The sequence below is a fragment of the Podarcis filfolensis genome (assembly GCF_964270895.1).
Source record: "Podarcis filfolensis genome assembly, chromosome: 1".
Taxonomy (NCBI): domain Eukaryota; kingdom Metazoa; phylum Chordata; class Lepidosauria; order Squamata; family Lacertidae; genus Podarcis; species Podarcis filfolensis.
The window spans coordinates 51383952-51408246 of NC_139604.1; the positions used below are offsets into that span (position 1 = coordinate 51383952).

Sequence of the window (24295 nt, forward strand, 5' to 3'; positions counted from 1 at the left end):
CCAATTTAACAAGATTTATATCCTGCTTTTTCAACAAAAACCTCTAAGCAGATTACATAAAACAATATAAAATATATATTAAAGTACTGATAAAAGCAAACTTTAAAAGGAAACAGACATAACATTTAGCACAATACAGATAAAAACAGCAGTTTTAACATAAATGTCCAAAATAAAGTTACATGTCTGGGTAGGCTTGTTTGCCTAAAAAACAAGATATACTCTCTTACAGGTGTAGGAAAAAAATAACATCGTGATGTGCCAGGATCCATCCTCTTGACATGCTCGCTCAAAGGACTAATTCGTATAGATGTGTTCATCCCTTGATTACCAATGTGACTGACGCAAAACGGAGTCAGTTCACTTATTCGCGGCCAGTATATCAACGACGAGAAATCGAGTGTCGCATATATACCTATGCACAACCAGTACTTCTATTTTCCGTCAAACTTCCATCTCTCCAGTTCTGTTTGAGGGGTTGCTGGGTTGCAGCAGGCGGATCCCAAACCTGCAAAGAAAAAAAGAAAAAAGCCAAGTCCCGCTTCCTTTGCCGCCAGAGACGTCCATCTCGGCTGCTTGCGACCTGAGTTGGCAGGACCGGACGGAGGGGTGATGAAGGCGCCACACGCGCGGTGACTCATCCTAAAAGCAACCCTTTCGCCCTCCCTCGCGCTCGGCTTATTAGAAGCGGAGGCCGCAGAAAAGCCCGCCTCCCTCCCTCCCTCCCTCCCTCCCTCTCTTCTCTCCCGCCCCAGGAAGAGGAAGGCTGCGCGGAGCCCTTTCTTCTTCCTTTTGCGGTGCTATCCGCGGAGGAGGCGTCTTGCTTTCTGGGCAGCTCCCACCCGGGCACCTGCCTACCTACCAACGGGGGCAGCAGCAAGGAGATCAGCCTCGCTTGACGCCCCTTTTCACGCGCGGCAGGATGGATCTGAACGGGCTCCTGTTGGACGAGGAGGGCGCTTTCTCCCTGAGCGGCTTCCAGGAGTTCACGGTGAGCTGCTGTCACCAAACTGAACCGCGCTCCCCTCCTCCCCGCACACGCCGGCCTTCGCCATCTGATTGGGACCCCCTCCCCTCCCGCCAGCGAGGTGTCTGTCATTTTCCTTTGGCGGGTGCGAAGGACTTTTGCTCTTTGGGTGGCCACGCCCACCGGGTGCCATTCTGTGGCCATTCCTTCCCTCCGTTGCCTTGAGCTTCCAGGCACCATAATTGGGCTTTGCTGCACCTCTGTAAGCACGGCTGTCATCCCAGTTTACTCCCAGGTTCGGTGGGAACTTGGGATATATTACTTCAGTGTAGATATGGCATATGCGTAGGCAATCTTAAGGGGTCGGTCCGTCTTTTCCTGGCTTTCAGCACGTTGTTTACCTCCAGATGTTGCTGGGACTGCAACTCCCATCAGCTTCAGCCAGTCTGCTAATATTCAGAAATTGTGGTAGTTGTAGTCCCAACAGCAGCTGGAGGGCCACAGATTCCCCATCCCTTGTTACTCAATCTATGGCTGTTTGTTAATGACAGGAGTATGGGAACTATTAGTGTCTGTCCAGACTGATCACTAGAAGGGTGTACGTTGGTACGCCAAAGGGGCCATACTGATATAGTAAATGACAACATGCTAATTCTTTATTTGCTCAGCTTTATCTAATCTTTCTTCAAAGTAAGCTTGGGCCAGGCTTCCCTGGCAGTATTAGATGCAGACTTGCTTAACTTGGTTAAAAGCCTGAAGGAAAATCCATTCTGATTGTTACTGTACTTCAAAACTTATTAAGGTTTTTGCAGCACTCAAGTGCTGTAAAAGGGACTTCAGGACCTGTGGTTTCCTCCCTCTATTTACTCTGGGGTTGCAGGTTTGGGGATGCATGAGAAATCAAGGGGTAATTAAGGAGTGTTTGGAAATCCTGTAAACAGAACCAGGAGACAAAAGGAAGAATGTCATTCAGGAGGGCTATAAAGAAAAGGCATGAGACAACAGCACAAAAAAGAACTGGTGAAGAGTGTTAGAAATAGTACTTTTGTGTGTGGCTGCATAGGGTTTGGTGTTTTCAGGCCTGTTGATTGGTTGTTGACATAAAATATAAAGGAAAGCAAGTTGATAGGTTTTATCACTGAACTTGCATTTGGCTGGGGAACACTGAGAAAAGGGGAGAAGGAAAGGAAAAGAGCAGGCACTCATTCAGTCCTGCAACCTTAATGGGATTCTCTTTTCCCCCTACTGTGCTCTGCTTCCACATAACCAGTGCTTTTTTCCTGGGGGGAGGAAAACTTTTTTTCCATTTACTGTATTTATTTTCCCCGTTTTGAACTATAAAATTCTGGTTTTCTTGAGTCAAAAAGAGAGTACCCCTAAACTTTTCTTTAGAAAAAAGCACTGCACGTAACAATTGGTATTGGTTGATGCAAATCCTCCACAATAACTGGTAAGAACAAAAATTCCCAGAGCTGAGAGATGCTATTCAAGCACAGACCTGGGAGCATAGAAGTCTGGAGGGAGCAGCCTGTTGCAGGAATAAAAGAGGATGTGTGGTAGTCTAGAAAAACCTTTGCTGTCTTCTTCCTCCTTGTTGTTTTTTCCCATGTACACGATCTACGGCCTCAGAGTCAGGGGATACTTCTCTCCAGACCATCCAAGCTTGTATTGTCCACCCTTAGGTGTGTTTCTAGCCTCCTTTTTAATAATAATTTTAAAAAATCCCTTTCCACATTAAGCAGGCCTGTAATTCTTTTGAGCATGTGGACCGTGCCACTTTAGTGTGGCCCTTTTAACAAAGGTACTGCTGGTGCTTCCCCAGTAAGTCCCAACCATATTTCTGAGTTTCTGACTCTATAAAGTGAGTGTTCTTTTTGACTTGAAGATGTAAGTCACTCGGTACTATACAGTTTGGCCACAACTTTAAGGAATGATGTGAAAAGCATTCAAATGATTTCAGAAGTGCTTTTATTTAAAACAAAATATATGGGAAGATTGAGGGGGCTAGGCAATTTTAACTGGGAAAACTGGGGTTTTCAGCTTCTTGCTATTTAAGCAGGATAGGTACGAAGGTTGGACTTTTAACTTTGGTAAGGGTTTTTTTCTTCTGTTTTTGGAATGCTAGTCTATAACTTGAATAAATAGACAAATACTGTATTGAAGGATAACTCTTGAGCATAGTTGTTGAGGGTAAAGCAATCTGGGAGTAACAGTGCAGATTTGTAGGAATAGAAAGAGAGGGGGGCACCTGGTGGAATACCGGTAAATAGGATGGGGTTTTTGGAATCTCCTTTCCTGGAGATTTTAAACCGATTCTTACGGTATGCCTTTTTGCTGTAGCTCAGTGGTTAGTGTGTATGGCTAGGTTGCCCTGCCTAAAATGGAAGCTTGTTGGTAGATATTTATAATCACAGTGTTTTCTCCCACAGACGCTAATTATACCCTTATGCATTGAATTATGAGACTGAGGTGTTGTGTGTCACTTGGGTCGGGGAGAAAGGTGGAGGTTTACAGCACCACACTCTCATTTGCCAGCTTTCTCTCAGTTTCTTCCCAGGCACCAGCAGCTGAGTGATCGGGTACGCAAGCGACTTTACTATGGCTGGGATAAAGAAAGTGCCCTTGATAACCTCTCAAGCCCAGTTGCCGGTGAGTTTGGCTTTGAAAGGGGTCTTAAGGGGAGGGGATAAGGGTGACAAGCTCCCTTACTTTCTACTCCACACCACCAACTCCTTACCATCCTCGGTACAAACGATATTCAATTGAATTGGGTACAAGCTGGGGAAAATACTTAAGAATTTGACTGTATCTGCACTTTTTGGCATTTTGATTGATTGTGGTAGAAGTTTTTCGGAGCTGAGATCTCTCTTCTCCCCTTGCTCCTCTCTTTTTCTCTTTCACATAATCTGGAACAGCACTGCTCACTTCCCCACCACCAAGTTTGGTTGCTATAATGTGTTCTTCTGCCATAATTCTGCTTGGCTCTAATATGGTTAATTACTTCATTTCCTGCTTTGTTCATTTGTCTGCATTGTTATCCAATTAAACACTCCAGATCATTGACGTGGTGGAATGTTGAGTCATGGGCCAGAGAACTGCTGTGTGAGAGAGAACAAATATGTGTGAATACTTCATAGCTAAGAACAAGCCCTTTATTTAAAGGTGCCCTGAAAGGCGGGGAGTGGTGGCCAGCATGGACAATGATCAGAGATACTAAAACTTGTAGTCCAGCAACAACTGAAGAGCAACAGGTTGCCATAGGCCTCTAGTTCCTAAACACCTCTGTAGGTCTCTTGTACTTTTTTAAAATATCCCATCCTCCATTTGATGAACGTTCGTGTATACTCTGCTCTTCCAGTAAGATATCCAGAGTGGTATACAATGATTTCTTCCCATTTTAATCTCTAGTATGAGCTACCAGAGGTTTTTCCCCCTGCCCTCAAGCTATCTTGCAACTGTGGCTTGTGATTTTATTATTTGTTTGTATATGTATGGGTAGAATGGAAATAATGGATACTAACATACAGCATGAACTTCTGAGTGACTGACTCAGTAGATTCCTTGTGGTTGCTAAGAGACAAGTATTTCAGAGGCGGAAGTCTAAAGTTGGCCTTGAATTGCTGGAATGAATGTATATATGGTTGATCTTGTCAAGTTGCAACAAAAGACACATGGGCCATGAACAATGCTATCAGGGACAAATAACATCAAAGACAAATAAGAAAACTGTATACTTATACAGTTCCAGATAGGTGTGTTCAGATCTGGGAGAAACCAGGGCAAGTTGTCTAGTCTTTCTATCCAGCTGTTATATTCTTGTTGACATAACCTTGCTTTAAAAAATGATTTTCCAAATGGATGTTGCATCTTTGGAGATGAAATTGAACCCCCCCCCCCCGGTAAGACTCCAATTCCCCCCCCATGTTTTCCATTTGCAAGCGCCTTTCTTTGCCAGGTTGGCTACAGAGGGAAGCAGGTATTGTCTGCTGAAAAAGAGATGGTGCTAAACTATAGAGTATGACAATGACTTGGGGACAAGGGGTTATGTGCACTGAGTTGAACCCTGCTGTTTTCTCCTTCCTAGATATTGCTGTTGAATTGCTCCAGAAGGCTGCTCCCAGCCCGATTCGCAGGCTCCAGAAAAAATATGTATCACACGTCTCCCGGTACGGCTCAGAAATGATTTTCTGTTTCTTTGTTGTCCATACAGAGTTGTTTCCTGTTCTGTGAACTGGGAGGGGGGGTGTTTTTTAAACAATGTTTCAATTTGTGCAATTGCATCCCTGCTGCTTTGAGGATCATTCTCATAAAAGGCAGCATATGCATTATTGAAATATAAAGTTATATAAACATAATAATAACTTTGTACAAAATCAGCTTTTCTATTAAAAAAACAGTTGGGGAGCGGAGGGAAGCCTTAAGTTAGGAAATGCCCTCCCTTTATGGGAACAGCAATAGGTGGGAAGAAGTTTGAGGCTGTTGCCTAGAGTGGTTGGGGAGGAGTTTTTGATGAAGTACTAATTTCTTCACGAAAGAAATTGAATGCTAATTGAGGACAATTAGAAAGCAGCCTGTGGCCTCTTCAGTGGGAGCTCATAGAAAAATGAGCTGGGGTGGATATAAGCCTAAGAGGTTTTTCCCTGGTTGCAGGGAGTATCTGTGTCCTTGCAAAGCCCTTGCAAAGGCAAACATGAATTTTCTATGCCTGCAGCACCTTGATGGCACTTAGTTGATCCATTCTCATTAATACTTCCAAGCCTCCTTAGCTGTGTTTCATCTTTTGTGAATCTGTATGGAGTTTGACTGCAGATAAAGATGTTGGGGTTGTGCAGTATCCAACTTACAGTACATATGACATATGGATGTTTAAGGATGGTTTGTTTGTACAACTAGAGTGGCCCCAAGAACGGGCAAAGTCTTGATTTCTTTAAAGTGGGATTTTCAAGCTCCAAAGGTTTCTGGGGTATAGGTGATCTGCTTTACAGATGAACCTATGATGGAGTGCTTGAGCGGTTGTCTCTTAACCTTTCATCCTAGGGAGGCTTGCATCTCCCCCTGCTCCCTGATGTTGGCCCTGGTTTACATTGAGAGGCTTCGGCATCGCAATCCTGAATATCTACAGCAGATCTCCTCCTCTGACCTCTTCTTGATCTCTATGGTGGGTGCCTGGGTTGGTTTAGAGCAGGGAAAGCAATGGTTAAGTAGTAAGAGATTGTTTGGCCCAAAGATCTCTGCCACAAGGAGCATACACTTTTAATGCTGGAAAAAGGGTTCCTATCTTTCCTGGCAATGCAGCTGCCATATCCATTTTGAACCTCCAGCACTTCAGAACATTTGCCTGTCTTCTGTTCCTTACAATACAACTACAGGAGCCTGTGGATCCCCATCTTGAAGGCACTGTGATGTAGTTGCTAAGAATGCTGCTCATGAAATACTATTTGCATTTTTTTGCCATGGCCCTGAACTTATTGGGTGGCTTTTAAGCAAGCTGCTAATCTCTGAGGCGCTGGTTCCCATTTGATATTATCATGATCTGAATGGTTTATAAGGATCCATGAGGAATTTTATACAAAGTGCTTTGAATAAGCTGGTCCTGTGTAAATGGAAACTGTTGTCTTCTCTTTCCCCTGGGCCATAAACTTCAATGTAACTTCCCTGATCCTCCGTAACTTGACTTCTGTCTTTTTCTTTTTGATTACAAGTCAGAGGTTTTCCTGCCATAGGCCCCCTCCCACCAAACCAGATATTTGCCTTTTTTGAATGGCTGGCTCCTTGTCTGTCTAACCTGTTAAAAACTGAGGGTGTTGAACTGGCTGTACAGACTATGGTCTGTACAGATCCCTCTCTCCTTATTACCTGGGAATCTTGGTAAGTTGAGGATGGGGTTTTCCTCCATCCTTAAATGGGGCAACTGATTCCAGTAGGAAAGCGGGGGTATCTGTCCCACCTCCATTGAAACTTCACCTTGTGCCACTCTCTTAGCGTCTCTCCTGTTGCTTTCAGATGGTTGCCAGCAAATACTTATATGACGAAGGAGAAGAGGAGGAGGTCTTCAATGATGAATGGGGTGCCGCAGGCAAAGTAGACGTACAGACCATGAACACACTGGAGATGAATTTCCTCAGTGCCATTGTAAGTCTGCTACATCTACCATGTCAGGAAGGGAGGGCTGCTGGGGAATTTTCAGCTGAAGTTCAGCAGAATGTAGACCAGTCACTGTGTTCAGAAGGGTGTGAGAGCATGTTGGTTATAATTAATATACTGCTTTTCTTCGCAGCCTACAGTATGGTTCACAACAATAAATTCATTAAACAATTAAGTCATAAAACTCTTTAAAATGTCCAAAAAATATCTAAATGTACTAGTACAATCAATAAGAGAGAGCAGTGATGAAACAATCAGTACAGTACTATTTAAAAATGCAGTTACACCAGATCAAAACCATCCACTAAAACAATTTGTGTAGAAAATTCTGGTTTTAACCTGGTGCCTGAATATTTCTGTCACTTGACTAGGGTGAGCATTGAGTATTGTCACTGTTGTAGAAATGTTGCCAAACTGGGGCAGGGGGCCTGAGTGAAAAAATATTCATAGGGGTGAACTTACCCCAACAACTTCTCTTGGGAAGCTTCTTCTTTTAGATATGGATAGCGTGGTGATAATGGCTTCCCTGACCCTTCCCACTCCTAATCTTCTTGTAGAGGGATCTGCCTTCCCAATAGGGTAACTGCGTATTCCATGCATCATTCAAGTAAGATTTGTTACCTTGAAAGTGAGTGCATAGGAAGAGAATTCTAGCTCCCTGGTTTAAGAATTCCTGTTACTTTCTATAGGATTGGAGCCTCTATACAGATCCCAAGGAGCTTTTTGAAATGCTCAGCTGGCTGGAGGGATGGTAAGTACTTTTGCTTTTTCAGGATGGCATTGTCCTTCTGCAGCTGGCATAGAAGGAATCTTTTGGGTTCTCTGTTCTTTCTGGGCATATGCAGTTGCTGCTGTCCATTAGGAATAGGCTGAACATGGCCTCAGAGTACCTTTCCACATGCCTCTCAAATACCTGGATTGGCTTCATTAATGTTAACAATGTTCCCCAGGGCAGGAATGGTCCCATAGTCCCTGATCACTGGCAGGGGCTCATGGTAGCTTGGAATTGAGCAGCTTCTGGAATGCAACACATTTAGCTACCCCTGCTGCAGTGCTATCCAACATATCATCCTGCTTGCTGTCTTCTTTATGTGGCTTTGCAGCATAGGAAATAGCAGTAATGGGCATCTGTGTGAGTTCTTAAACGCTTCCTGTTCATGGTGCAGAATGCTGCCAGGATACAAGGTCTTGAGACAAGAACTTTATTTCCTTATTTCCTTTCCTGCAGTGTGGCTGAGAGGCAGGGCATCTGGCGTGGCTGGTTCACTTACACTGACCTGTGTGTCTTAATGGAGCAAACACTGTGGCAGCAGGCACTGGGGCATTTCTACCAGCAGGTGGCCAAGGTAAGGCAGGCCAAGCTAGGCCCAGCTTACTGGATGGGATGGGGGTTGGGGAACAGAGAGCAGCTATCCTATGTGGGTCCAGTGATGCTGGAAATGAATAGACTCTCAATGCCAGGGTATGGGGTTTGTTCATGTGTGTGTGAGAGAGACGAGAGACAGAGACTTACTAGATAGGACCGGATATGCCTATGTGCAGTGTTATACTGTTGGCTGATAATTAGTAAATAACAAATTTACCCTTTCCATTCTAGGCTGCTTTTCAATATAGGCCCTTTAAGTAGCTCAGTCAAACAAAAAATCTGCTGGAGACATACAAAGCAACTAAACCAACCATAGCATGGCTAAATATAAAAATCCCAAAGATAAGCAACAGAGCTAGCAGCATTTATTCATCCAGCCTAACACATCAGTGAATCAAAGTTTTTAACGTATTCATTGAATAGAAAAAGCAAACAGGTGTGCCAGTCCTCCCAGGGTTGAGATTCCACAACCCAGGGTGCCACTATTTTTTTATTTTAAAAAGGCTCAGCCAATTTGGCCTCACCTAATGATGGAATCTAAGGGACGCGGGTGGCGCTGTGGGTAAAACCTCAGCACCTAGGACTTGCCGATCGCATGGTCGCCGGTTCGAATCCCCGCAGCGGGGTGCGCTCCCGTCGTTCGGTCCCAGCGCCTGCCAACCTAGCAGTTCGAAAGCACCTCCGGGTGCAAGTAGATAAATAGGGACCGCTTACCAGCGGGAAGGTAAACGGCGTTCCGTGTGCTGCGCTGGCTTGCAGATGCAGCTTGTCACGCTGGCCACGTGACCCGGAAGTGTCTGCGGACAGCGCTGGCTCCCGGCCTATAGAGTGAGATGAGCGCACAACCCTAGAGTCTGGCAAGACTGGCCCGTATGGGCAGGGGTACCTTTACCTTTTACCTTTTACTAATGATGGAATCTGGATGAAAACATATTCTTCTGCTAACTTGTACCCTCCTATCCACACATGTGCTAGGTAAACCAAACCTCTGCCTTTGAAAAGGACAGTGTTCAGGGCAGTGTTCTTACCAGTGTATATCTGGTTGCTGCTGTGGGAAAGTGGGACACTGGGCTGGGTGGGCCTTTGAATGGCTCTCACAGGAATCTCCTTGAGTTCATCTATATGTGATCTCAGGTGGATTCTTCCAGGTGGGGCAGAAGACATGCTGCATACTGACATTTGTCATCTCTTTTCACAGCTGGCTTGCATTCTAGGTGTGATGTACCTGACAGGTGTTGCTGCTGTCCTTGCTTCTACTGCAGTGGTTCATCACACTATACATGTGAAAAGGGCCAGTCCTACTGAGTTTGCCAGCACCAGGGATGCTCTAGCTGCATACCTGCCTCTCCCCTCTTCAGACCAGCATCTGGATCATGGCTTAGTGCTACCTAACAGCTCTCCGTGCACAGGAGCAGAGAACAGAACCATTCAAGGAGAGAAGCAGCAACAGCGGCAGCAGCCAGGAAGCAATGGTGTAATGGCTACAGCGCTCTACCTGTGGGGCAGCGTCCTTAATGTGTTACCTTATCAGCCACCAGCCCCCACCAGTCCCTTGCGTTGTCCACACTGCAGTCAATCGACCACCTGCGTGGCAGCCAATCTCACAGTTTGCACCCACCCTGCTCCACAGTTGCCCCCCTTTGGACTTTCTGCCCATTGCACCAGCTGCTCATGCTGGGGTTGGCCTCTTCCTGTGTCCTCTAACTGCAAAGACTGGCCTGAACCTCTGGCATTGAAGCAGTGCCCCTCACAGGCTGCCTTGGAGCTTGGGAGGATCAAGGCTTTCATGTTCCCTAGCTAGGGCTGCAGGGGAGGGGATGTAGTTTGGGCTTGGGACTGGGGTGGGGGCACCATGATGGGAAATGCTTTGGGTGTCTGGAAAGTGTAGGGCACAAGGCAGGAAAGAGTGGGAAAGGAGGTACCTATCAGTCTGTGCCCCACTGGATGTCAACTTCCCTTTCTGACTGCAGGAATCTCTGCCCTCCAAAATGGTCACTTTGCCTAGGGGCCACAATGAGTCTTCTGGAATGATGCATCCCATCTTAGCTGTGTAAGGCTGGGTAGGATGAAGGACTGAATCAGCGAGGCCTGGGCCTGTTGGAACCAGTCTTCTGCTACAGCTGAGCCATTTACCTGCCTGAAAGGCCTGACTCTATTTTTGTCTGGCTACATTGAGTAAAACTTGGGGTGAATTCACACACCTTGGGAGAGCTAGTATAGGGCACCATGAATGGCCCTGTAGCTTGGCTCTTATTGTGTGGGAATTTGCCAGGGGCACTTGGAAGTAATCATCTGTGGTGACTCCCTATCATGGTGAAAAATACCAGCAATTCTACACATTCAGGCCACCAAGTGATTGCCACACAATTAACTTTACTTTGGCCTGTGCCTGCCTACCTTGCTTTCCTTTATGAAGACACTGTGCTTTCTAAGAGCCATGCAGGACTAGCCTGGAGTTTTCTTAGCCATAAGTCTGAGAAGAAAAGGGCACCGATTTGCAGGGGGAGGCTTATGATCCATCAGGTCAGGTCAGTGTTTTGGGATCTCTGCTTGTGAGTGCTTGACTGCCCCCTCCATTTCTTGGGCTGGGAGGGGGTGGAGGGATGGCGACCACTTCTTACGCCCTGTTCCTACCAGCACATTTTTGCTGTAGTTTTTTCACTATTTCTTGTAGATGCGATCTCTTCTAATAAATATAGCTGTTGATGTGCAACTGTCTTGCCTTTTCTTTTTTGTACTAAACCCCAAGCCAAGTGCTGCCAGTTCCCTACTAGCTTCCCTTTCTTTGGAAACAGAAAAACCTGCAGAGTCACAGTGAGCACAACTTGCAAAAGTTTTACAGTGTATGAAATGTTTGGGGAAAGGGGTGAAGTGCTCTTGCGGTTGAGCCAGGACTGCAAATAGGAGCTGGGTGGGTAGCCGTGACCTAATCCCTCAGCCTAACCCACCTCACGATTCTTCTGAGGATAAAATGGTAGAGGTGCGTGGGGAGAACCTTGTATGTCACTGTGAGCTCTTTGAAAAAAACCCCAAGATTAAAATGTAATAATAATACAAAGAGAACTGAAGCCTTCTTGAAGTGGGAGTGTTGGAGCCACTTCAAACATTACAGTGTTAGGTGTATGCCTAAGATGCTTCCATTGTCCATCTAAAAATGTAAAGTGTGAGCAAGAAATGCATGTGCTGTGTATTATGCAGGTACACTCGGGCAAGGGGCTCCGTAGCTTGTGTGTGTGTGTATACACAAACACACACAGTAGCAATCCTGGCATTTGTAGCTGTCCAAAACGGCTTTTGAACTGTAAGAGGGATGGAGCACCGATTCTTGCCACCAGCATTGAGAGAAGAGGAATTGTGCTAAAAAGGCAATACAATTCCCTTAAATTTATATTCTAACTTTCATCTATTGTGGAACCCAGTAGAGTGTACTTGCAGTTCCCAGATGGTCATTCATCCATACACTGACCAGACCTACTTAGTTTCAGCAAAGTAACCTTTTGTTTTTCTTTTAGGATTTTATTAAGTAAACAAGTTGAAATGCTGACAAAACATACCTGCAAGGTAGTAATATTCAGTGCCTTCACATGATGCCCCAAGAATGTCCCCAGGCCAGCTTTAAACTGACTAGTCTAAGCTCTTTCCCACCCAGATAGTTCTTTCTCTTAATTGTTTTAAGTATGGTCTCTGTGAGAAATAATAACATGTAATAGGTCCCTTTTATGCAAATAAGCAAGTGCCTAGGCATGTCCCATGTATATGCACACTGCCCCTTGGTTATAGATGGCCAACCACAGCACTATCCCTTGCTGATACTGTCCAATAGGTCAGGCGTGGTCCACATAAAACCAGATTGCTGTAGTTTAACCCCTGCTCAGTCATGCCTTTTACCTCTCAGCACTAGTGGTGAGTTACTGGGCAAGCCAAGTTAATAGCTAACAGGCTGAGCAACTGTGGCCTGGAAGGGCCAAAGGTGGAAGTTCAGATGCGTATGGCCAGTGAAGGGTGTAAATAAAAGAAGGGGAGGAATTGGAGATATACTCAGTTGCTAGGTCACTTTCCAGCACAAAGGAAAAAGACAGATATCATGAACAAAGTCAACAGGGCTTCTAAAAGCATCCTTCCCCATGCTCGTAAAGGGCCAAAATGTCCTCCCTGGCCCCTGATCTGCTTGTTGGCCTTGCAGGTGAGTTGGGTTGCTTGGAGTGGGCGGGTGTAGCACAACACCCAAGAGGAAACATATCCCGCAAAAAGGGTGTCACAAGGCTCTGTGTTGTGTTTGCTGCAATGCAGACAAACATTGCAACTCTGGAGAATCGCAAAAAGTGAGGAGCATCTTGTGGAAAAAAGAGCAGTGATGAACCAGTGGTCATCTCTGATGCAATATATGCAGGAATGTGATTCCAGGGTTTGGGCTGTTTTTCATTAAATCAGTGGCGTAGTGTGAGGGGTGCAGGGGGGGCCGGCCGCACCGGGCGCAACATCTGGAGTTTAGGGTTAGGGGGCACAAATCCACGGGTTAGAGGGCGCAAATCCACAGGTTATGGGGCGCAAATTACTTGCCTTGCCCCGGGTGCTGACAACCCACGCTACGCCACTGCATTAAATCCTGACCAGCGGATACTAGGTGAAATTTGGAACTGCCGATGATGCAGAAATTGGTATTAGCGACTGTACTTTGATGTGGGTCTCATTAAAGAAAGTGGCAATGTATGAGTGGCAGCAAAGCCAGCATCTGAAGCTCTGGGCGTGACTGAGACACACTATCGGGCTTAAGTGTGTTGTGCCATCTTCTAGGGAAGGGTGAAGGTGCTCACAAGGCCATGGCTCAGACCAACTTGTTGTTCCTTCCTAGCATCTCCTGGTCCAGGTATCTTTTCTCTGCATCTTTCACTTTTTCTTCATCGCCACCCTCCCCGGCAAGATGCTGAATGGTACTCCATGTTGGAACGAACTTCTAGCATGCAACCTTTTTGCCTGTGGCATAGCCACAGCCTTTCAGTGTGGATTGGGAACCAGGTAAGCTGGCTCTAGGCAACCCTTGACCCATTGGAATCCCACAGCCTTGCTGCCTTCTTGGTTGGGGAGTCGGGTGTGGCCTTCTATTACTAGAAGTCTAAGCAGGGACTAGTATTCTGGAAAATGCCTAGTTCTACACAGCTTCTAGTTAGCAGCTCCTTCCCTTAGGCTTTGTCCATTCCTTGTAGCAGGATCTCCCCTTTGTCTTCCCTGCAGGTTGCCGCTGGTTCAGGCTCCATCTTTTGAGTTCCTTATCCCAGCCATGATACAGACCCAACATGTGGCTCCCATTCTCCAATCAAATGGAAATAGTGAGTTATAGGCAAAAGCACCCAGTCCTCTTCCAAATACTCAGCCATCAGCACAGGACACTGCAATCACAGGGCAAGGATGGCAAGGTCTCCAAATGCCATCTCTTTTGAGTTTTGGATCCAGCAAGAATGGTAACCAGCCATCAGTGGCTGCTGTTTTGTTGCACAGTGAATATTCATGTCTTAGTGCCGAATCCTATGTTCCAAAGATAAGCACAACCATCTCTTGTTCGATTGGGCAGACTTAGGTGTGTAATTTGCCTTTCTGGATCAGAACAATTGCTGTCAAGTCCAGCCTTCTGTCCAACAGTAGTTGATCACATGCTTCTTGAAAAGCTCACAAGCTATCCTCTGCTGCTTTTTTGCCACTAGCTTTTGACAATTAAAGGTTTACTGCCTCAGATTTTAGAGATTTAATTTCACTGTCATGGCTAGCGGTCATTGACAAGTCCATGCTTCCACAGATTTAGAAGCCTCTCCCCATGTCAGTGTGGCCACCACCACATCATTTAGCCATGAACCTCATATACATGAAGTACTTCCTTTTGTCTGTTGGTGACCAGTATTGTGTGAAAGAAATTTCTCTAGACATCCTCTCCAGTTCTTTTACAATTCTTTGCCATGTTCTCCCTCAGTTGTCTGTCTTTCTAAATGGGAAAAACACTTTTCAGTCTCATCCCCTTGTATACAGTAGGTAGTCAAAGGGATGCAATTGTCAGTGTTTGACGCCAGAGACTGGTTTCAGCCCTTTATCCTTGTTTTCCTCCACTACATATTCCTCGAGAATCCTTGCTTATCCCTCACATCAGCATTCCATTCAGAAGCAATGACTTTTGCAGATCAGTTTTAAAAAATCTGAAATCTGCTTAACACTAACTTGAATTCTGGGATCTTCCTCCTCTTCTCATTGTGTTCTTCATTTCACTGTATTCCCAACTCATTTATCTGTCCCTGCTTCCCTTTCAGGCACTGAGGCCCCTGACATATGTGCTGGGCCAGATTGTGAAAACTCAAGAAACTGGGACCAGTTACTCCATGAGGTTGGCATCGGAGAGGCTGGCATCAGTGGTGGTGGGGTTAGACATCAGGAAGACAGGGTCTCTTGGGTCCCTTTGGACATACCGGCTTGGTGGGTGTGCCAAAGTTATGGCAGCACATGGCATGTTCTGTTGCCACCTTGAAGGATGGAAAGTAATTCACCATCATGCTGCTGGACTCTGCTCTCAATTGCTTTGGGGTGTCTCCCAATCCTACCATAGCTGTCCCACCAGCTCTGCCTGTGCCTCTCACACCACCTTGCCTACATGAAAAAAAATATCCCCGAGGAAGCATGTAATGGAGGCCTATAGTAACAGGGCTGGGGGACCTGTTTCAACCTGGGGGACACATGCCCTTATGGGTGGGGTGGTCACATGCTAGTGGTCAGTGAAGCTAGAGGCAAAAGTGGATAGAGGAACAAATGCAAATTTTACCTTTGTAAGGCAGCTGGTTTCTACACACTCTCACACAACCCTCTCTTGTCCATCAAGGCAAGCAAGAGGCATTGTGAGAATTTGTTTATTTTTACATTTAACACCTGCCCGCCCACTTTCCTCCAAGGAACTTAAGGGAATGTACATTTTTTCCCTCCCCCTTTTATCCCCTGTGAGGTAAGTTAGACTGTAAATGGCCCAAGGTCACCCAGTAAGCTTAATGACTGAGTGGGAATTCGAACCCCGGTGCTGGGCCTAGTCGATCACTCTAACCACTTTTCAGCCCAACAAGAACACTCCAGGAAAGGGTAAAGCAGGGCCAATGAGGGGTGTCACCTGAGGAGAGGGATGGTGTGTGGTGTGGCAAGAGTCCCGAGTATCAGATAGAGATGCTTGGAGGCCCACATCTGGCCCCCAGTCCTAAAATTCCACATCCCTGTTTTGTAACTTGACCCTGTTCTGCCTGTTTTTCCCCTTCCAGGTTTCAGGTGCAGTGCTGATTTCCGCTCTGGTGCAGGTGGCATTGGGGATGTCAGGTGCCTGTGGGTGGATTACCCATCGCTGCGGACCCATGGTTCTGGCCCCAAGCCTTTCTGTCATTGGACTTTCGGCATACAGACCTGCTGCCCTTCTCTGCTCTGAAAACTGGGGAGTCGCCCTGCTGTAAGTTCAGATTGCTGACTGCTAGCTCTCTTCGAAAGACCAGCCAGCTCCAGTAACTGTGTTTCTTGCCCTCTCAAAAGGAGGTTGTGAAGGGAATGAATGAGGCATATTGGGCTGGAATTGAAATTCAGACAGTCACCAACTTTCTCACACTAAAACTGCCAGATTCAAATTCAAATCTAAGCCAAAAGTCTTAAATCCCACAAAACCTAAGGTTCAAACCAGAGACATGTCAGCTGAAGGGGGTGGGGGAAAGGTGGCTTTCCTATCTTCTCCTTTCACTCCCCACCCCATTCAGGAGCCATTCCCCAATGATGAAAAAGTATAGGGTTTCAAAACTTGAGGTCCTCCTTATGGGATAAGGTCACATCCATTCCATAAAGCACCATAAGAATCCTGTGAAGTGCATTTTACCCTGCACAGATATACTGCTCCCAACACCTTTAACAGACTACAGTTCCCAGGAGTCCCTGGGGGAAGCAATGTGCTTTAAATGTCTGGTGCGGATGTGACTCGAGCTGTGTAGAAAGTTTGAGATTCTGGAGTAATTTGTTTAATATTTGTTTCTGCTCTAACATTAGTGCTGGGATGAGAATCCCAGAAAACACTGTTCATTCCCAGAGTTTTCCCAACAATATTTATTTTATTTATTTATTACATTTATATACCACCTTTTTCTCCAAGCTACTCAAGGTGGTGTACATGGTTATTTTCTCCTCACAAAAACCCTGTGAGGTAGGTTAGGCTAAAAGATGGTGGCTGGTCCAAGGTCACCCAGTGAACTTCATGGGTGAATAGGGATTCTAACCCTGGGCTCCCCGGTCATAGTCCCTGTTAGCTAGGGATGATGGGAGTTGTAGTCCCAAAACAGCTGGAGGGCCGAGTTTGGGGATGCCTGCATTAGGGAATGGAAACAGAACATTGGGTAGTATTGGGGAAAGGAGTAGCTACTCAACTGAGAAACCTCTTGGAGCCGAGCTGTTCTCATGGCAGCTCTTGGGATTTACATATTCTCTGTGTTAGGACCAAGCAACCTATATTCCTAGGGCATTGCTTTGCTGAATATCACTCATGATCTCTTTTTAGGCTTGTGTTGCTGTGCGTTTTGCTATCCCAGCACCTGGCTTCCTGCCGACTGCCCATTTGCCAGTGGAGCCAAGCAAGAGGGCTCACTATAAAATCGGGCAGCCCAGCCCTGCACTTTTTTTCGGTATGAATTAATGAACTAACGGTACAGCCAAACTTGGCTCCCTTCTCCACTTTCCTCTTCCCCTTCCCCTGTTATCTCCCACTCCCCAAATCACCAATATTTCCAAAGCAGTGAGCTGAGAAATATGGCACAGCTTAATCCTGTGTCCTTTGGCATTATGCAGATGGATCCAGGGACAGCAAGAGGGGCAGGTAGGCAAATTCTCACTTTCAGTCTTGCATTCCTATAGATTCTGCTGCCCTTCTCTGGGATCTGGCTTGTCTGTGGGATGCTGAGACCTGTTCCAACCTCTTGGGATGTGTTGCATCCTTCCACACCCCACTTAACCCTCACCAATAGCACCCTGCAGTCCCCATGGCTCAAGCTGCCTTACCCAGGTAATAAATGGCTTAACCATACTTTGCCCTTTCATGGGCTTAATGACTGGACTTCACTTCTCGTCTTTTCTATCTCTTTGTCCCGCAGGTGCACAGGGCTGGCCAGTACTTAGTACCCGTGCCATTGGCATTGGTGCTGCTATGGGTGTTACCGCAAGCGTGAATTCTGTGGGCTGCTATCTGCTGTGCAGCAAGTCCTTATGGGATCCACCCCCACCACAGCATTTGTGCAACAGAGGGCTCTGTACTGAGGGCCTTGGCACCCTCCTGGCAGCTGTGCTGGGCAGTGTATCTGGAACTGCATCCAGCATGCCCAATGCTTGTGCCGGCAGACTGACCCAGGTAAGAGCATGGGTCGAGATCATGGATTCCTTTATGCAGGTTCAGAGTAGGCACTGAGATGTCCCATGGATCACTCTCCTCCAACAATTGGTACATGAGCTCCTGTTTCAGAGATTGCCTTAAGTCTTGCCTTTCCCCATTAACATCTGAAGCTGTCTGATGCTGAGTCAGAGGCAATTGGTCCTTCTACCCCAGTATTGTTTTCTCTGGCTGATAGTGGCAGCAGTCCTTCTAAACGTCTTGTTGTTCAAGCCTTGTTGTTAACATATAAAACCCTGAACAACGTTATACACGTGCAATATTAATTATCTGGAGAAATTCCATTTGTACCACACACTACAGCAGAGATTTCCAAACTGTGTGTCGCAACACATTAGTATTGGCTGCTGTGTGTACGTGTGTTGTGCGAACGCTCCCTGCGCTCCTCCCGGGGCTGAAAAGGGAGTGGGCTGCCCACTGGTTTCCTAGAAAAACTGAATTACTGTGTCACAAAATGATGCATGTCTAAAAAGTGTGTCACCAACATGAAAAGTTTGGAAAGCTCTGCCCTACAGAATGCATGGTGAAGTAAGACAGGGAGACCTACAGTAAGTGGAACCAGAACCAATGATGGGAAGTGACAACTACCATATTTTCCCGTGTATAAGACTATATTCCCCCCCAAATTTTTTAAGTTTAAAATTGGGGGGGGGGTCGTCTTATAGACAGAATGTTTAAAATACTTATTTCTTAATTCTGGGGTCAAAAAATAGGGGTCGTCTTATACATGGGGGCGTCTTATAGACAGAAAAATACGGTAATTATTGTTTTGTCTCCATCTTGCTCCCTGTTGAGTTCTGCAAGAGGCACAGACTAGGGAGGGGGAGGGGGCAGATGGTGCCACCCCCTAGGCTGGTTGTAAGAAAGGAGGCGGATGAGGGTTGGCTAAGGGCAGATTGAGTTGGGTGGGGCAGTGCCCCAAGTGTCCTAATGGACCAGCCTCCACTGCACATACAGAAGCCAACTGGATGGACGATTGACTCTTACTTCAACCCTGGGGATAGGATAGCATCTTAGAAGACCCAGGACAGGCTGTGAGATAAAAGGAGGGGGAAATGTTACCATGTGAATGTCTTCCCACAGAGACTGCAGTATGAAGAATAGTCTTTTCTCATCTATAGGTTTTCCTCCTGTTTTCTTCCATCCACTACAGTCCCCCACCCTGCCCACTAGTCATCCTGTCAAATGCAGAATACTCTGTGGGGTACCATGCCTGGAGAGACCTGAGGTCATGGGTTTTCAAGGTTCCAGTCTCATGCCCTGTTTCCTACATTCAGGCTCCCTCATGCCGTGCAGTATGGATCAGTGCGTTGGCATGTGTACTGTTGGGACTGTCTCCTCGGCTCATGGGAATTCTTACCACCATCCCTCTGGCAATTCATGGTAATAAACGCTTCCTTTCCTTTCCTTATATCTCCGTGCCACCTAGCCAGCCCACCCCCTCCCTGTTTGGGGCATCTCTCACTGCTGCCTACTTTATAATGTATGTTGGAACAACCATTATCTTCCACTACTATGTAAGGCATTGGCTACCCTAGACATAAATGAGGGTCCTATGCTCTTTCCATGGTGACGTAATTTTAAATGAGTTTAAGTTCTCAGTCAAGGTTATCCTTGTAAATGATATTTTATAATCCTAAAGGGTGCCATTGCCAGCCAACAAATTCTATAACCTAGAGCCAGCCTTGAAATACCTACATTGGCTCCCAGTACGTTTCTGAGCACAATTCAAAGTGTTGGTGCTGACCTTTAAAGCCCTAAACGGCCTCAGTCCAGTATACCTGAAGGAGCATCTCCACCCCCATCGTTCTACCCAGACACTGAGGTCCAGCACCGAGGGCCTTCTGGCGGTTCCCTCACTGCGAGAAGCCAAGTTACAGGGAACCAGGCAGAGGGCCTTCTCGGTAGTGGCGCCCTCCCTGTGGAACGCCCTCCCACCAGATGTCAAAGAGAACAACAACTACCAGACTTTTAGAAGACATCTGAAGGCAGCCCTGTTTAGGGAAGCTTTTAATGTTTGATGTATCACAGTATTTTAATATTCTTTTGGAAGCCGCCCAGAGTGGCTGGGGAATAAATAATAAATTATTATTATATTATTATAGTGTGGGTGCACTTCCTGGCTAGGTTACCAGTTATGCATTGCCAAAAAGGACAGCAATTTTCATATGATGATGTTGTTGTTGTTGTTGTTGTTGATGATGATGTGTGTGTGTGTACAAATTTAGAAATAATAGCTATAATTTCAATTAAAAAACCCTGCCTCTTACCAGAGTGGGGGAGATACCAGGTGATGCTGTTTATGGGCAAATTCAAGGCTCCTGCTCTATTCTTATGGTTACTCATATTTAAGTCCCTCTCCATTCTTTGCCCTTTCCCTTTTCCAAAGTCAGTTCAGCTACTTTGTTATGCTTCTTTCTCCCTTGTTATCCTCAGGAGGAGTGCTGTGTGTGACATACAGCATGGCTGTGGGCACTGGTGTCTCTTACTTCCAGTACACAAACATTGACTCGGGCAGGAACATCTTCATTGTGGGCTTCACTATGTTCATGGGTCTGCTGGTTCCGAAGTGGCTCTTCACGGCACCAGGGTCCCTGGCCACAGCTACAGGTGCCAAGAGGGGGGCAGGGGCTGGCATGATCAGAGCTGTGGTGAGAAGAAAAGCTTGAGACTGCCTTCTGCAGGAAATTCAGAACCATAACAGGACCCTCAAGTTGTGTCCCTGTCTTGCAAAAAGCAGCTAGATCGGGGGGGGGGGGGGCATTTTAAAAGTTTTCACAAACATTTAAATTTCCAAAGCTATCTGGACATTTTTGCACTTTGTGGAGTGTGCCCTTTTGGTTATTTGCATCCCCTATTTATTGATTATCTAAAACTGATTAATGAAATGATAATAATAATAATAATAATCTTATTAGTTGTACATCAATGTTACACTGCACGTTATTTCATTTTAAGCCAAATATTTTTATTTGCATGATATGTAGGAAGTACTTAGAATCATAAAGAGGAAGGACTATGTCAGACTCTCCAAGTGTCCCTATTTTCCTCCTCACATGTTGAGCTTCTCTAGTAGACTGGGGGTGAACAATATGCTCGATTACTCATTTCCTCGCAAGGTGAGCTAAGCCTGGCAGGACATCTTACTCTATTTAATCTCTTCGTGCATTAATTAGACTTAAGCATGTTGGTTATCCCACACTTTCAGCATTTGGGTGGAAGCCTTTTTGCCACAGAAAATTATTTCTGACCCATTCTAGTTACAATGAATAACTATCTGAGGTTCTGTTGGATCGACTTAGGGATGTTGAAAGCAAGGTACCACATTATGGCATTTCTAAGATAACTGTGATGCTTTCTCTGCAGGTTGTGTCCCTGTAGACCTCTTCCTCCTTTCTCTGTTGATGGTTCCTGCCTTTATAACTGGATTCCTATCCTTTTTCTTAGAGAACACAGTTTCCGGTAAGGAGGAAGTCACCAGTTACTTCGTTTTGATACTTTTACTGTTTTCCCTCTCTCAGTGCTCAACTCCAGATGAGTGTCTGCAGTGGGTCTTTTAATTAGTTGTATGGTATTATTATAGAATAATCACTGCAGATAAGAATTGGTAGTGTCCATGTTTGCTGACATGCTGACCACAGATACCACTTAGACCTGGGAAACCTTAAGGGATGGCAGCTGTTATGGTGGGAATTCTATAAACATGGCCTGATTTGTAGTAGCAGTTGTAACTACGGTGACTGTAAGCATTTTGGCACAGGAACATACCAACCTAAAACATTTCAGTCTCAAAATTGTTTTCTTACAACATCCTAGTGATATATGGGGGCATTATGTTGTTTCATTCCCTCACCAGATAAAGTATGCTTATCTAAAGAGAGGAACAAGGCCTTCTTGATTGTGATGCCCCCAGCTATGGAACTCTCACCCACTAGAGTTTAGATTGTTTATTTATTTTCTTTTATGTTTTTATTCCTTTCATTTTTCATTAAATTTACAAATGGGAAAAAAATAACAGCCATGAATAAGAATGGTTAGATTGGGAAATATGCCGCATTTGTTCCATTAGACCTTTGGTATATTTTAATTCCTTCCTGCTCACATTTTGGTATTATTGCCTTGTTTTACTGCTGTCTGGTTTGATAGTTTAAAACAATCTACTTTAAATAAATTACATAATTTTGCAGACTGTGTTGGGGAGACCCTTTTGGGGGCTGAGAGGTGGTATGTACGTAATGAATAAAGAATTATGGTGGTTGGACAGAGATACTAAATGGCTGCAATCCATATTCCACAATACATAGTTCTTCTAAGTTGTCCTGTCATTGTTATTATCAAGGCACCCTGCAAGAGCGTGGGCTGCTCAACTACTCATCAGCAAGCAAACCAGAGGCCAGAGAGAATTCCCTGCAGCAATGCAGAAACGGCTCTGCACAAAGAAATCAGCTGCCTCTAGTCCTACAAAAGCATCCAACACCTTCATGGCGTAAGGGCTTTCCTTTCTGTTTCCTCTGTCCCTTGGGGGACAACAAAGTGGAGATTGTGAACACTTACCCCCTGGAAGAATTGCGGCATTCAGAAGAGCAAACCACAGATCTGCTGCTGAAACCAGAAACAGTGGTGCTGGAGTCAGAACTGGAGCTGGAGACAGTGCCAAGAGCCCAACATTCCACAAAGGAATTTGGAGAACCATAAATATGGCAGACCAACAGCTAATGAGATGACCTCTCTATGCTGATCTCTAAACAGAAACATTATTCAAGGACAGGTACTTGAAAATCCATCAGAGGAGTCTGGTTTCAGACAAATATGGAAACAAATCTGGAGACCATGCATGCTTCTACAAGTCTAAAATGGTTTCTACAGCATCACCTTTGGGATTTATTTTCTATACCTTTGTGACAACTTGCATTAAGACTTCCCATTTAATGCCACTGCGTGTGGGAATGAAACTATCCCATAGCAGCATGCAAGAACTAGGCCTGCATTACTGTAGCATGCCCCAGGGAAGCTAGAGCAGAGGATGAACATATTTTCTGTACTTCTGCCCTTTTGTTTTTAAATGTATCACCAACTCAATTCCAAGTGAATAACTTGCCTAACACACTTTATAACCCAGGGCTACAGTTTCCTGTTGGGTACTGTATATTTCTTAGTTTAATAAAGTGGGACTCTCCTCCTTTCATAGGAGGGAGGGAGGGAGCTGTCGTGAATCCCTCAAGGAGGCTACCATTCTTTAGCTGACCATGACCCGCTTTCTGTGTCAAGGAGATAATAGACCTTTGGTGTCTCCCTCTTCCAGAAGTATAGAGATGCACTGCCAGGGGTGGCATGATCTGTTTTGCCACTTAAGGTGAAACAGGAAGTACTGCCCCACCCTGCCACCTGTCCCGTCACCTCTGCCACTGTTGCAGAAGCAGCTCTGCAACATCTTCTGCAGTTTCAAAAATTGTTGAGATATTGCCAGAAATTGGCACCAGTGCTGGTGCTGCTTCTTTGCTGACCCCATGAACTTAGCCAGGATTTTTGTTGAGGGAGGCAGGAGTTTTTAAGGGGGGCAGAACTAACATGATTGGTCAGTTATTGACTTACTTGATTGGGGGGGCAGCTGCCTCCTGTCCTCCCTCGGCTATGCCCATGGCTGGGGGTGGAGACAGTTGGGCAAGCAGGGCACTGCCTTAGGAGCTTCTGCTGCCTAAGATGGCAGCCTCAGCACTCGTCCTCCCCCGCAATGGCTGGGTCGGCCCTCTGCTACACATAAGCAACCTGAGGGTGTGTGCATGTAAAGATTCTCACTAGTCACACCTTTAGAAAATATTACGTGCACCCCAGTTCTCTGGGCAGTGAGGGCCACCGTGTATAGTTGGGTTTTGTTTCCCTTGAATGAGGTAACTGGCAGCTCATTGGCATTTTGTGACATGTGGTTTAATCACACATATACCCAGATTTGGTAAAGATGAAGCTGAACTCTAACAGCTGACCCACATTAATTGAGTAGTTGGATTTCTGAGGAATTTGTGAGCATAATGAAACCCTTAGAGGGATCATACCCCACTTTGTTCTTTTTTCAGTCTCATTTGATATGAATAAAAAAAAATTGCACTCCTTTCCTGTTCACAAAGTTAATTTTAGTACCACATTCTATAACTGGGAATGGGGATGGTGCTCAGAAGATAACCTATTTTCCCAAACCAGAAAATCATGTGGTCTACCACCAGGCTTCCTTGATCTGTGGTAAGGTAGCAAAGGCAGATAAAACACTGGCTTGGTAAGAAACACCTTCAGCTGAAACATCAAAGGCTTGAATACTACGCCACCTGAATAAAGTTAATAAATGCAAGCAAAGAATTAGAGGGCAGAGCAGTACTACACAACAGGTTCTCTGTGT

The 24295-nt window shown here is 45.6% G+C and overlaps 2 protein-coding genes across 3 annotated transcripts; both read left to right on the top strand.

Moving 5' to 3' along the window:
• The first annotated feature begins 737 nt into the window (after positions 1-737).
• Positions 738-11190, top strand: CNPPD1 (cyclin Pas1/PHO80 domain containing 1). Its single transcript, XM_083624700.1, has 8 exons — positions 738-991; positions 3514-3616; positions 5052-5133; positions 6005-6125; positions 6971-7099; positions 7801-7862; positions 8340-8457; positions 9676-11190. The coding sequence occupies exons 1-8, from the start codon at positions 923-925 to the stop codon at positions 10276-10278; spliced, it is 1287 nt and encodes a 428-aa protein (XP_083480826.1). The 5' UTR covers positions 738-922; the 3' UTR covers positions 10279-11190.
• A 138-nt stretch (positions 11191-11328) lies between these two features.
• Positions 11329-24015, top strand: SLC23A3 (solute carrier family 23 member 3). 2 transcript variants are annotated; one of them, XM_083624570.1, is made up of 12 exons: positions 11329-12660; positions 13330-13493; positions 13710-13804; positions 14771-14844; positions 15758-15939; positions 17026-17149; positions 17379-17526; positions 17615-17868; positions 19185-19290; positions 20344-20517; positions 21274-21369; positions 22247-24015. In XM_083624570.1, the coding sequence occupies exons 1-12, from the start codon at positions 12562-12564 to the stop codon at positions 22600-22602; spliced, it is 1872 nt and encodes a 623-aa protein (XP_083480696.1). In that variant the 5' UTR covers positions 11329-12561; the 3' UTR covers positions 22603-24015. The 2 variants fall into 2 exon arrangements, with proteins under 2 accessions (XP_083480696.1, XP_083480697.1); XM_083624571.1 differs by lacking the exon at positions 13330-13493 and having other exon boundaries at positions 12586-12660.
• The last annotated feature ends 280 nt before the right edge of the window (positions 24016-24295 follow it).